The 13,153-nt window shown below is 38.4% G+C and overlaps 1 protein-coding gene across 1 annotated transcript in view; it reads left to right on the top strand.

Annotated features, from left to right (window-relative positions):
- The window catches only part of best4 (bestrophin 4), a 17,669-nt gene extending 4,516 nt beyond the window's left edge, over nucleotides 1-13,153 (top strand). Inside the window, exons 3-11 of the mRNA XM_077558648.1 lie at nucleotides 2,351-2,538; nucleotides 2,621-2,774; nucleotides 6,448-6,548; nucleotides 9,851-10,084; nucleotides 10,182-10,336; nucleotides 11,816-11,893; nucleotides 11,964-12,197; nucleotides 12,264-12,418; nucleotides 12,760-13,153. Of these exons, the coding sequence (XP_077414774.1) occupies nucleotides 2,481-2,538; nucleotides 2,621-2,774; nucleotides 6,448-6,548; nucleotides 9,851-10,084; nucleotides 10,182-10,336; nucleotides 11,816-11,893; nucleotides 11,964-12,197; nucleotides 12,264-12,418; nucleotides 12,760-12,943 (1,353 nt within the window). The 5' untranslated portion in view covers nucleotides 2,351-2,480 and the 3' untranslated portion in view covers nucleotides 12,944-13,153. The remainder of the gene's footprint in view (nucleotides 1-2,350; nucleotides 2,539-2,620; nucleotides 2,775-6,447; nucleotides 6,549-9,850; nucleotides 10,085-10,181; nucleotides 10,337-11,815; nucleotides 11,894-11,963; nucleotides 12,198-12,263; nucleotides 12,419-12,759) is intronic.

The following is a 13,153-nucleotide window of genomic DNA, read 5'->3' as shown; positions in this document are numbered from 1 at the left end:
ATTGATGACGACGATGATCATCATCGATGATGATGATGGTGACTCCGAGGTTGACGGCGAAGTTGGAAGCGTTGACGCGGCGGCTATGACGACGTCATAAAGGTTCCCGGGCTAGCGATGCTAACACCGGAAAACACGGAGCACAACCGAGCACTTCTGCACAGGCGGACGTTCAATCGGCCCCGAGTCCAATGAGCTAGAGGGGACAATGGCTGGGGAAGGGAAGAGAACATGGCGACCGATTGCAAGCAGCTCACGCTCGAGCAGTTTTTTTTCAAGGACGAAAAGCAGGACTGTGGCGCTCGAGGATCGCAGTCCTCAAATCCTTGAGGGGCACCGTCCTGCATGTTTTAGAGGTTTCACCCCTCCAACACACCTGAATCCAATTATCAGGATCGTTATCAGTTTTCTGCATAACTTGCTGATGAGCTGATCCTTTGAATCAATAGTTAACCTGGAAATGGAGAAGTTGGCGTCAATGGCGTGACGTCCAAAAGTAGCATAAAAGCAAAGCACGGATGATTTACAACACAAGTGAATGTAGCCATGTGAAGAACAAACAAAGGAGCATAGAACGGCGTTCACTAACAAATGAGCAAGAAGCGAGCGATGGGACCTGGCGTTCTTGTTTGCACTGCTCTTCTCACCAATAGACAATGTGACAAATCATTCCAAAGAACATCCATATCAGTGCAATGGGATTGCAGCCACTGGTCTGCGAACAGGCACAGACATGCAATCAGTTTCATATGGAATTGCATGCTTTTATCTGAACTTGACCAGTCAGCCGCAAACTTAAATGTACAGTTTATTTTTATTTTTATGTATAATATGTATAATCGGGGTTGTGCATCGGAACCGCCAACCCCCCGTCATCAACAAATGAAAAATCTAGACTACCCTAAAATCATTTCAGTGACCATCCAGATAGTGTATACTATACTATATACGTAGATTAGGTGTTTTTTTTTTCTTTTTTCTTTTTTAATAAATCAATAGTAAAAATGTAAACGTCTTAAATCACAGGTGTCAAACTTACGGCCTGGGGGCCAAATCCAACCCGCCACTTTTATATATGGCCTGCAAAATGTGCATCGACGTGTCTCTTCATAAAATACCAAAATTGCAAATTGTCTTTGCTTTTTAACTCTTTGACTGCCAGACGTTTTCAGAAACGGGTTGTCGCCAGTGCCAGCCGATTTAAGCATTTTGACTGATCTTTCAAGGTCCACAGAAAATGTTGTGTTTGGACTATGGCGTCAACGCTTCCAACTTCGCCGTCAACCTCGGAGTCACCATCATCATCATCGATGATGATCATCGTCGTCATCAATGTGCTTTTTAGCGTTGGTCGATGCTTTTCGTCTTTGAAAAAAACTGCTCGAGCGTGAGCTGCTTGCAACCGGTCGCCATTATGGCTTCTTCAGCCATTGTCCCCTCAACACTCCAGCTCCGCCTCACGTCTTCTACTGATGCCTACCCAATCTTGTCAAAAGAGAGTCATTGCTGCCATCTAGGGGCCAAAAATAGTCATTAGGCTCACTAGATCTGCTTGAAACTTTCACCACAGCTGGGCAAGGCTTCCCTCCACCCGTTTGATTTTGATTTTGTTTGTGTAATATGAGACAATCATACAATTATTTAATGTGAGTTATGCAGCAAAATCCAGCTGTTTTGATCCATCTCAGGGGACGGCCATGGCCACTTGCTGTCGACTGAAAATGACATCACAGTTGCTCGGGGCTCAGGCAACGACCAATCACAGCTCACCTGTTTTCTGAAGCTGAGCTGTGATTGGTTGTTACCTGAGTCCTGAGCATCTGCGATGTCATTTTCACTCGACAGCGAGTGGCAAAATGGCCGCCTTCTGATATCAATAAAAACTGGTGGATTATGCTGCTTAACTCATATTCCACTAACGCAATATTAACCAGAATACCGTATTTAGACTAGTGGGGCTGCATAAAACATATTGGCAAGAATTATTTTATTTATTTATTTATTGGGGGGGTTGACTTCCCCTTAACTATGATGTGGCCGCAACAAAAAATTAGTTTGACCCCCTGTCATAAATGTTTAATTTTATACAAATAAAATCAAGCATTATCTATTACTGTATGTGTTAATTTATGTCTCTTTTTTATCACTAACTTTCCTAAAACAACAAATGGTGTCCACAAATGATGCACACTACTATAATAATAGCCAGTTAAAATATATATATCATCATGATTATATACAGTATATATCATAATCTTATATAATCATAAAGCGTCCATTCATCATTATTTAGTTTGTGAAGTCTTGCTATAGTGGCGGCGAATGGCACCTTTTATGAACTTGTTGTCAGGGAAGGAGCACCGATAAGGTTGATTTGTGTGGAAGTTGTCTTTGGCACGATGTTCCCAGCTCATCCATTACACAAAAAAGGTGTGTTGTTCAGTTGTTGTGACAAGAGGGCACACAGGGGAAGGCTTTAAATGGGGAACCTGAGGAGCAAAGAGCCTCTTCTCTTCAGCTTCATTGTCTCCTTCACAGGTGAGCCTCCAATCGTTGGCTTTGTTAAATGCAGTGGTCCTCAATTTTTGACATTGAGCCCACCCCCATCCTGTTTTTACAGGCATGACTGTGTCATACACTCTTGAGGTGGCCAACGTGAGGTTTGGAGGCTTCTCCAAGCTCTTGTTCAGGTGGAAGGGCAGCATCTACAAGCTGCTCTACAAGGAATTTTTACTCTTCTGTGGGGTCTACGTCTTTTTCAGTGCGCTCTACAGGTGGGCCGTATCTTCATATTGTCGAGATGTGGACATATTTATATATTGTAATACTGTATTGTGTTCTTACTAGGGGTGTAACAATAACAGCAATATCGTGATATTGCGATATTAAAACTGCCACAATATCGTCTTTGTCATGTCACGATATTAACACATTCATTGCCATTGACGGCTATAAACGTCAACATTTCATTTGAACTATTTCTATTAGTTTTAAAAAATATATATCCCACGTATGTTAACAAGAGTCTGCAATTGGCTGGCAACCAGTTCAGGGTGTACCCTGCCTACTGCCCGAAGCCAGCTGGGATAGGCTCCAGCAACCCCCGCGACCCTTGTGAGGACAAGCGGTTAAGAAAATGGATGGATGGATGTTAACAAGAGTATGAAAACCTAGAATTTTTTTATTGTACTGTACATTTAGAACTGATATAAAATTTGTGATTAATCATGAGTTAACTAGTAAAGTCATGCGATTAATTACAATTAAAAATGTAAATCGCCTCTTGCCCCTATTTTTTGCTAATCTACTTTTTTTTTTTTATGAATTTATGGCAGTGAATGGGTTAAAAGGAGCACATCTGTTAAAAAGAAACTCAGATTGATTTCAATTTGTGCAGTTCTAGCACCTTCTGGTGGGTAGTTTTTAGTGCAGTTTAATTTTCACAAGCCATGTTTTGGCCCTTCTATGTTTAAAATCCACGCTAATGGTCAGATGAAAGGGAACGTAATATGTTTGTGAACCGAGTCAATATGTGGAGAACTCAATATGTCCGTGTGTTAGTTAGCAAGTAAGTGCCCCAATATTAAGTGTTATTAGAGATTGTAGGTCGTGTATATGCATTGCTGTTATGTACAAAAGCACAATATTGTGTGTGTGTTTTTAGTACGTGTCACACCGCGGTGAGGTTGTCTTGTCATTTCCTGTTTAATTTTGAAAATTCTGACTCCTCTCGTTTCAGGTCACTTGCCCTTCCTCGTGTGGTGTCAGTATCAACCCTGATTCCTGATTGTGTCCACCTGTTTCCCATTACCCTCATGTGTTAAATGGTTTGCGTCTCCCCTGTCTTGTGCCTAAGTGTTTTCGTCAGAGCCACTGAAGCCTGTTACCGTCCACAGCCTTGTTGCCCTGTCCCTTGAGAGAACTTTGGTTTGTAACTTTGAACAGCCACAGTATTGTTTTAGTTAAGGAGTGATTTTTGTTTTGATTGTAGTTTAGACTTCCTCCCTTTTGGAGCGCCTTTAGTTAAACTTTGAATAGCTTTTGTTTTCTCCCTCTCAACGAGGAACTTTTGTTTTGTTTAATAAAAGCTGCTTAAGCCTCAACCTCTATCTCTGCGTCTGGGTTCTAAAACTGACACGTCTCCAAAGGGGAGGAAGTCTAAACTACAATCAAAACAAAAATCGCTCCTTAACTAAAACAATACTGTGGCTGTTCAAAGTTACAAACCAAAGTTCTCTCAAGGGACAGGGCAACAAGGCTGTGGACGGTAACAGGCTTCAGTGGCTCTGACGAAAACACTTAGGCACAAGACAGGGGAGACGCAGACCATTTAACACATGAGGGTAATGGGAAACAGGGTTGACACTGACACCACACGAGGAAGGGCAAGTGACCTGAAACGAGAGGAGTCAGAATTTTCAAAATAAAACAGGAAATGGCAAGACAACCTCACCGCGGTGTGACAGTATGAGCTCTTTTTCATTTCTTTGTTACAGTATCATGACCTCTTTTTTTTTAATATCTGCATCCTCCCCACAATATCGTGATAATTATCATACCGTGACATTCATATTGTGATAATACACTGAAAAAATGGATAGGGGTAATATTTACTTGAAAAAGCTTAGTAAAGATTGATGCACTCAGAAATTCTAAGTACATTTTACAAAGAGTTTAATTAGAATTTCTGATGTGAACAAACTTTAATAGATTTTTTCTAATAAATATCAATCCCCATTTTTTCAGTGTATCGTATCGTGATGTTTGGATAATGTTACATCCCTAGTTCTTACTGTTGTTTTCGACCAAATATCATAATGATACTGCATTGGAATCAGGGTTGGGAGGATTACTTTTAAAATGTAATCCGTTACAGTTACAAGTTACCTGTTAAAAAATGTAGTTAGTAACGTAATCCAAGTACCAAAATATTAAAGTAATGTAACTGGATTACTTTTGTATTACTCCAATATTGAGTATGCTCAAGATAGATAGATATAACTTTTATCCCAGTCACAAGTTTAGCCGTGTATATGTTGTACATGATGTTTAAATAGTGAATTTGTGGGAGGAAGATTTGTTTGGAAGGTGCCGCCGGACTCTGAGCTCAAACTTTCGCTCCGAGTAAATTCCAGTGAATACCGGTCGCTATTTCCTCTTCCCGTCCATGAAGCTTTTTCAAACTGCCCGCGTGTGGAGGACACGACGAGTCAGTTCGTTCCTTCCCACCTCCCTGACATGTAGAAACGGTCCCACACGCGCGGGCGTGCACGCTCTCGCTCGCTCTCTCTCTCGCGCGCGCTCTCGCTCTCTCTCTCTCTCTCTCTCTCTCTCTCTTTCTCGTAATCCTCAAAGTAATCCCAATTTTTAATAATTGTACCTGTAATAACTGTTTTAACTCATTCACTGCCATAAATACATTTTTTAAAAAGATTAATTTAAAAAAAATCGGGGCGATTAATTTTTTATTGAAATTAATCGCATGACTTCACTAGTTAACTCACGATTAATCACAAGTTTTATATTGGTACTAAATGTACAATAATAAAAATAAAAAAGTGGGAAAGAAATGTTCAACTAATAGAACTAGTTAAAATAAATTTTTGACGTCAATGGCAGTGAATGAATGAAAAAAAGATTAAAAATGTGGGGCATCAGGCGATTAAAGTTTTTAATCGTAATTAATCGCATGACTTCACTAGTTAACTCGCGATTAATCACAAATTTCATATCTGTTCTTAATGTACAATAAAAAAATTCTAGGTTTTCATACTCTTGTTAACAAAAGTGGGGAAAAAAATGTTAAACTAATAGAAATAGTTCAAATGAATTTTGCATTATAAATAAAATCTGCTATCATACTATTATTATTATTATTATAAATATTAATATAATTATTATTATTATTATTTAAATCTCAAAATTAAAGCGTTATCTCATTGATTAATCACAAAAAAATGCATTAATCATGTTTTAACAGATTAACTGCACTATTTATTTTAACCGCAGATAATCCTTTAGCTTGACAGTGTATGGTTACGTTAAAAGGTAGCACAGGTTGTGTTAGAGCAATAAACGTAACTACATGCTTTAAAGTAAAACATTTAATAAATGTTTGCGGACGACATTCAGAATATTTGTTCATGTCAAACTACTGAGGTCATTTTTTCTCTCATTTTCAATTATGCAAGTAATTAACTTATTAGAAAAAAAGAGGAGGATGAGCGTGTGCAGTGGATCAAAACATGTCAAAGACGTCCTCAAATGTCAAAAGAATTAACACATAACAGGTGCGCTTCAAATTTGGATGGCAAAAAAATGTTGATTAAAAAGTATTTTTAACTAAGTGATTAATCGTGATTAATCAAAATTCTAAAATGTGATTATTATTATTACCAGTATCAATGTATATTGATATTTGACTTGGGCTTGTTTTTCAACACACAGGTTGATGCTGACACCCAAACAGCAGGATGTTTTTGAACGTATCGCCCTTTACTGTGACCAATTCACCAACACCAACTTCATCCCTGTTCTCTTTGTCCTCGGTAGGTATAGTTTGTAAGGGGGGGGATAACATTTTGACACTCTAATGCAGTGGTTCTTAACCCCAGAGGTTCGGCAGAGGTCAAGACACACACCTGACTCAAATGATTCGTGATGATACGCCGCGGCATGTGATTTCTTTTATATTGTAACCCTTTCATACTATGTTGAGCAAAAACAAAAAAAAAGAAATTGGTTAGTATAAATTCATATATGTCATGGAACGTATGGTGTTCCACAGGGTTCAATTCTGGGGCCTCTGCTGTTTTCATTGGATCTGTTGCCCCTGGAATCCATCTTAAGGAAACAGCGGCGTTGAGCAATTCTAGTCCAGCGTAACTAGCTATCTAGCAAAACTAAAAGAACACAATTTGTTTTTAAAGGGCAACCCCCAACCCCCATTTTTTTTTTACAATAATATGTTCTATGCAGCCCCACTAGTCTAAATATTGTATTCTGGTTAATATCGCGCTAGTGGAATATGAGTTAAACCGCAAAATCCAGCCGGTTTGATCCATCTCAGGGGCAACTCAACTCAGCTTCAGAAAACAGGTGAGCTGTGATTGGTCATTGCCTCAGCCCTGAGCAACTGTGATGTCATCTTTAGTCGACAGCAAGTGGCAAAATGGCCGCCCCCTGAGATGGATAAAAACGTCTGGATTTTGCTGCTTAACTCTTATTCCACAAATGTCATATTATTCAGAATGTCATGTTTAGACTAGTGAGGTGACATATAACATATTATTGTTAAGAAATGCTTAAGGCTTTCACATCTAGACTAGAAACAGTAATCTCGACAATCATTCATAGCGACCAAACAGGCTTTATTAAAGATCGTCACTCTACTAATAATATTAGGAGACTCTTTAACCTTATTAGCATGTCACAGCGGCATGATAAAAAGGCAGTTAGTATATCATTGGATGCAGAAAAAGCTTTCGACAAAGTTAACTGGTCCTTCCTCTTTGCTGTTTTAAATAAATTTGGCTTTGGGAAATCATTTATCCACTGGGTATCAGTATTATATGATTCTCCTAAAGCTACAGTTACTACTAATGGGATTATATCTCAGATCTTTACTTTACAGAGAGGCACAAGACAGGGATGCCCACTATCCCCTTTATTATTTGCAATATTTATTGAGCCACTTGCATTAGCCATACGCCAGGAAAGAAGGATTCAAGGAATTCACTCTGGGGTAACAGAACATAAAATTAATCTATATGCCGATGACATCTTACTTTATTTAGAAAAGCCGGCTACTTCGCTAGGGGAAGTTTTTAACTTAATAACTAAATTCTCACAGTTATCAGATTATTCTATTAACTGGACAAAATCAACACTTCTACCTATTACAGAAAATTCATGGAACCCTGCAAGCCAGGACCCACACTACTCATTTCCTGTAGGTAATTTAAAATACTTAGGCATAAAAATCTCACCTAAATTAACTGATTTAATTCATTTAAACTTTTCTCCACTTCTGGATAACATTTATAGTGACTTGGAGCGCTGGAATAATCTTCCTATTTCTCTAATAGGACGAATAGCCACCATTAAAATGAAAGTTTTACCCAAAATAAACAATTTTTTCTCAATGATTCCATTTAAACCTACGGCCAACTGGTTCAAAATTTTACTGGAATAAAAAAAAAGCAAAGATTAGTCTATCTACTCTTCAGAAAAGTAAATCCAAAGGTGGTCTAGAGGCACCAAATTTTATGTACTACTATATAGCTAACCAGCTACAATATATCGTTCTATGGGCACAACCCAACAGAGACACTAACTGTTGACTGGAACTAGAACAGAAGGATTGTAATAACCTCAGACTTCGAGATTTACTCTTTATTACAACATCGATTAAGCGACATAATTGTTTTAAAAACCCAATGATTTCCGCCACTGTGACTGCCTGGTGGAAGGCACTAGAAATGACAAAAGCCCAAGTGGAGCCCTGTGGACTTTCTCCCCTATGGCATAACCCCGACTTTCAACTTAACAACCAATCGTTTTATTTAGGTGTGTGGGAGCAGAAAGGAATTACACATCTCCACCATCTCTTCTCAGATAATATGTTTATATCATATACATCCTTGCTCCAAAAATACAATATAAAAAACGGAATTTTTTTTACATTATCTACAAGTTAAAAATATGATAAAGAAAAAAATTCCAACACTTCGGGGTACGCTCCAACCGCCTGTTTTAGCTAAAGATATTAACAAGCTTTCTCCGACAACAACAAAAAAACTTTCAAAAATATATAAGTTACTTTCATATACTGATAAAATGTCTTTACCCATCTCGAAATGGGAGACAGATTTGTCTATAGCACCGGAATCTGACTTTTGGATTCAAGTTTGTGAAAACGCATTTAAAATGACAAAACACACAAATTTACAACTTATCCAATATAAAATTATTCACAGAACATACATTACTCAATATATGATGAAGAAAATGGGACTCTCAGACTCCGACATTTGTCTCCAATGTTTACAAAACACTACAGACACTTATGTCATGCTTTATGGTTATGTACTCCGGTTATGTATTTCTGGACTAAAGTCTTAGAAAAACTTTCCGCTATTTTGGACTGTAGGATACCTTTATCCAACAACTTTTTACAACAACTGACTTACCACATAAACAATTTCAATCTACACTTGTAGCCCTTACTATCGCTAAAAAAAACAATTCTTGTTAACTGGAAAAATAAACAAACTCTGAATATCGACCAATGGTCTAACCTCCTCATGAATCACATTTTAATGGAAAAAATATCTGCCTCAAATAAAAACCAAATATCAAAATTTATAGAAACATGGTCTACGTATATAGAAATTTTTAACCTAATTCTGGTTACTTAATTCTGTCTGTTAGCGAGAGCCGCCACATCGTGATAACTTACATTGATGTTTCTGCATTTGGCAATTTATTATTATATTATATTATTAGTATGGGATTTTTTTTAATGGGCTTTAGGTGAACTGATGAATACACACACGCACGCACGCACATGCACATGCTCACCCACATACAAAAAAAAATATATATATATATATATATATATAAATATATATATATGTGTGTGTATATGTATATATATATATGTATATATATTTAAAAAAGAAAAAAAAATTTAAAATTTTTTTTAAAAAAAAAAAGGTGATGATGATGTCAAATCGAATGAACAATACTGAGCAAAAAAAAAGAAAAGAAAAAAAAAAAAGAAATGCTTAAGGTTGACTTCCACTTTGAATAGGGTCATCATTGGTATCAATTATCTTTATATTTCCAGGCTTTTACGTAACGTTGGCGTTTAATCGTTGGTGGGGTCAATACACCAGCTTCCCGCTGCCCGACAACCTGATGATGGCGGTCTCCGGGAACGTCCACGGGGCCGACGAGAGGGGTCGCCTGCTGCGGCGCACCCTCATGCGATATGCCAACCTGTCGTCGGTGCTGATCCTGCGCTCCGTTAGCACCCGAGTGCACAAGCGCTTCCCCACGCTGGAGCACGTGGTGGAGGCTGGTGGGTACCGGCAAAACATCAGCTGCTCGCTTCTATGCATCTAAAAAAAAAAATTATCATAATAATAATAATAATCTTGATCATGTTTGCTTTCAAGGCTTCATGACATCACGTGAGCTGAAGATTTTTGAGTCACTGCACTCGGACTTCAACAAGTATTGGATGCCGCTGACCTGGTTTGCCAACCTGGCATCCAACGCGAGAGTGGAGGCCCGCGTGAGGGACGACATCGCTTTGAGGCTCCTCATGGATGTGAATTTCACCTTCACATGAAACGATACCGTATCAAACATATCCTGTGTTCATATTTTGTTGAATGGGGGGCATCACTTTGACAAGCAAAGTTCTTTGTCATCATTGCTCCAATATTGTGATATTACAGTATTGGTATCATCAGCCAAGTACCATATTGTTATCGTTGGCTAAGTATCATGATACAGCATCATAATATCAGTACAGTTGGACAATATTGTATTGTGATTTCTGTGTCGTGCCGATTGTGATGTTGTTGGTCGAATAGCATAACAATAACCTATTATGACTATTTTAATGATCTCTCTATTGATAATATCTTGATACCGTATTAGGCTATTTGTCCAATAACACCAATATTACCATGATGCTTTATCGTCATGATATTCGATATTGATATGATATTTTGTCAAGAATACCCTAGGTTGATCTGATATTTGTGACATTTTGCCAAAGAGACAGCACATGATGCTATATTGTCTAGAGATAGACCGATATAGTTTTCTCAGGGCCGATACCGATTATTAGTAGTCAAGGACGCCGATAACTAAAATTTGGAGCCGATATTTATTTTCACTAAAAGGGATAATATTAGCATCAAAATTTGAAAAAAAAAAACTAATTGCAAATTCCAGCTCTTATATTTGGCGAGAATTTTAAAGTACATGTTGATTGAATTATTTTTAGGGTTCTTAAAATATTGGAGTTTGCAAAAAAAGTCTTAGTCAATAGACATCTTTGTTTTAAAAATCTAACAAAAAGTTTCAGGATCTCCCAGGGGCAGTAGCATGTTTTCAAAAGTTAAATAAAAACAGTTTCTACAGTAAATATTCCAAATTTTCAAAATATCTGAATAATTACATTTTTACTTATCTCAGTTTTAAATTCAATCAAAATAAACTTTTTTTTAAATGGATGTATTATCGGCCATATGATTCTTCAAAATGGCCGATGCCGATATTCGTCAAATTGCTGAATATCGGCGCCGATAATCTGCCCGGCCGATAATCGGTCTATCCCTAATATTGTCCGAACCATATCAGGATACTTCATCAACAATAATAAAATATAATATGATTCTGCTGTCGTTGGTCTTTCAAAATTTTCTTGCGACAACAAAGACCATTAAAACTCTAGGCGACCATTAGCTAGTTTGCTAACAGTTAGCCTAGAGAGTAAGGGTGTGCCAAAAAATCGGTTCGAATACGAATCGCGGTTCTCATTTAGTACGATTCAAAATCGATTTTAAATGCCCCAAAATCGATTTTATTTAAATAATTTTTTACTGTCTTCCCTTTGTTTTTGTGTGCCTTTATTGGGAGCGCTGTTCATGTTGTATCCGATTTGGCCTCTTAGGGGCAGTGGGGTTCCACGCGGTCTGATACACTGTTAAGTTGGAGCCACATTAGAGAGTAGACGGAAAAAGTGGCAATCAAGTTATTCCAATAAAAGAGAAGTCATGTATGGTTGTCATTGTAGGAGCTAAATAACTACAGGGCCAAATGCAGCCTCTTGTTCCACTATGACTGGATCAGCATCCCTCTGGTGTACACTCAGGTGGGACAACCACACCTCCTCCCATCACCTTTTTTTTTTTTTGCTGCCGCTCAACTATCTTGTTACACAGGTGGTGACGTTAGCGGTCTACTCCTTCTTCGCCTTGTGCGTCGTCGGCCGCCAGTTCCTGAACCCGGACAAAGGCTACAAGGGCCACAATTTTGACCTGTACGTGCCCGTCGTCACACTACTGCAGTTCTTCTTCTATGCTGGATGGCTGAAGGTGGGAGAGCTGATCATCAACCCGTTCGGCGAAGACGATGACGACTTCGAGACCAACCAGCTGATTGATAGAAACATTCAGGTGCTTGCGTTCAATCCCGCCATCTTTTTTTGAAGATGTTACGGTTGCTGACATTGTGTCTATAAGGTGTCCATGCTGGCTGTGGATGACATGTACCAGAATCTGGCACCCCTGGAGAAAGACAAGCACTGGGCCCAAAGACATTTCTCCGTCCCTTACACCGTGTCCACCGCAGCAGACCGCCTCAGACCAGCTTTCAAAGGCTCCACCTTTGATATGAGGTCTGTCACTTCCTCATATCGTTAAATCGTTGGCCAGGTTTGGCAAAATATCAAGATATTAGTATCCTTGGTCAAAAATGACAATATTGACATAATTGGCCAAATGAATGCATTGCTAGCCAAATACTATCTATTAGTATAACCGTCCAAATATGTGTGATATCAAAAAAAAAAAAAAATATATATATATATATAAATAAAAAATAAAAAAAGCAATGATGATATGTCAAATCGGTAAAATTACCAAATGAACAATACTGAGCTCTCCAGGGAAAAATAAAAACAAAAAAATAAAATGTGTGATATATTTGTGTATACAAAAGGATTTGCCCTATTTGTAGGATGAGCTTGGAGGATCTGGAGCGGGAGCAGCCTGATGATACTTTCACGCTGCGGGTGTCCCCGCCAGAGGACAACAAAGATGGCCTCCTGCGGGGTTGCAGCCTTCCTTCGCTGGTGGATGTGTCAACACGTTTGATGGGTGTGAATGAGGATGAGGGTCCTTTTACAGGAGAAAATGACTAGAACACATGCAGAACCCTGAAAACCAATATTATTCAAAGCTAATAAAAAAACCTTTACAGGCAATGGTTACCTAACCATGAGAAGACAAACTCACCCATTGAAGACACCTAAACATTTCACTTTGTTGTACTATGGTTCACTTTTCTCACTATCAGTCGTGCCTGTTTAATTGCAATTTAAAAAAAATAAAAAGTGTGTGGAGCTTATGTA

Source organism: Vanacampus margaritifer, chromosome 2 (genome assembly GCF_051991255.1).
Source record: "Vanacampus margaritifer isolate UIUO_Vmar chromosome 2, RoL_Vmar_1.0, whole genome shotgun sequence".
NCBI lineage: Eukaryota > Metazoa > Chordata > Actinopteri > Syngnathiformes > Syngnathidae > Vanacampus > Vanacampus margaritifer.
Note: the sequence above shows the minus strand (reverse complement) of the source record. Positions and strands in the feature narration are given on the sequence as shown.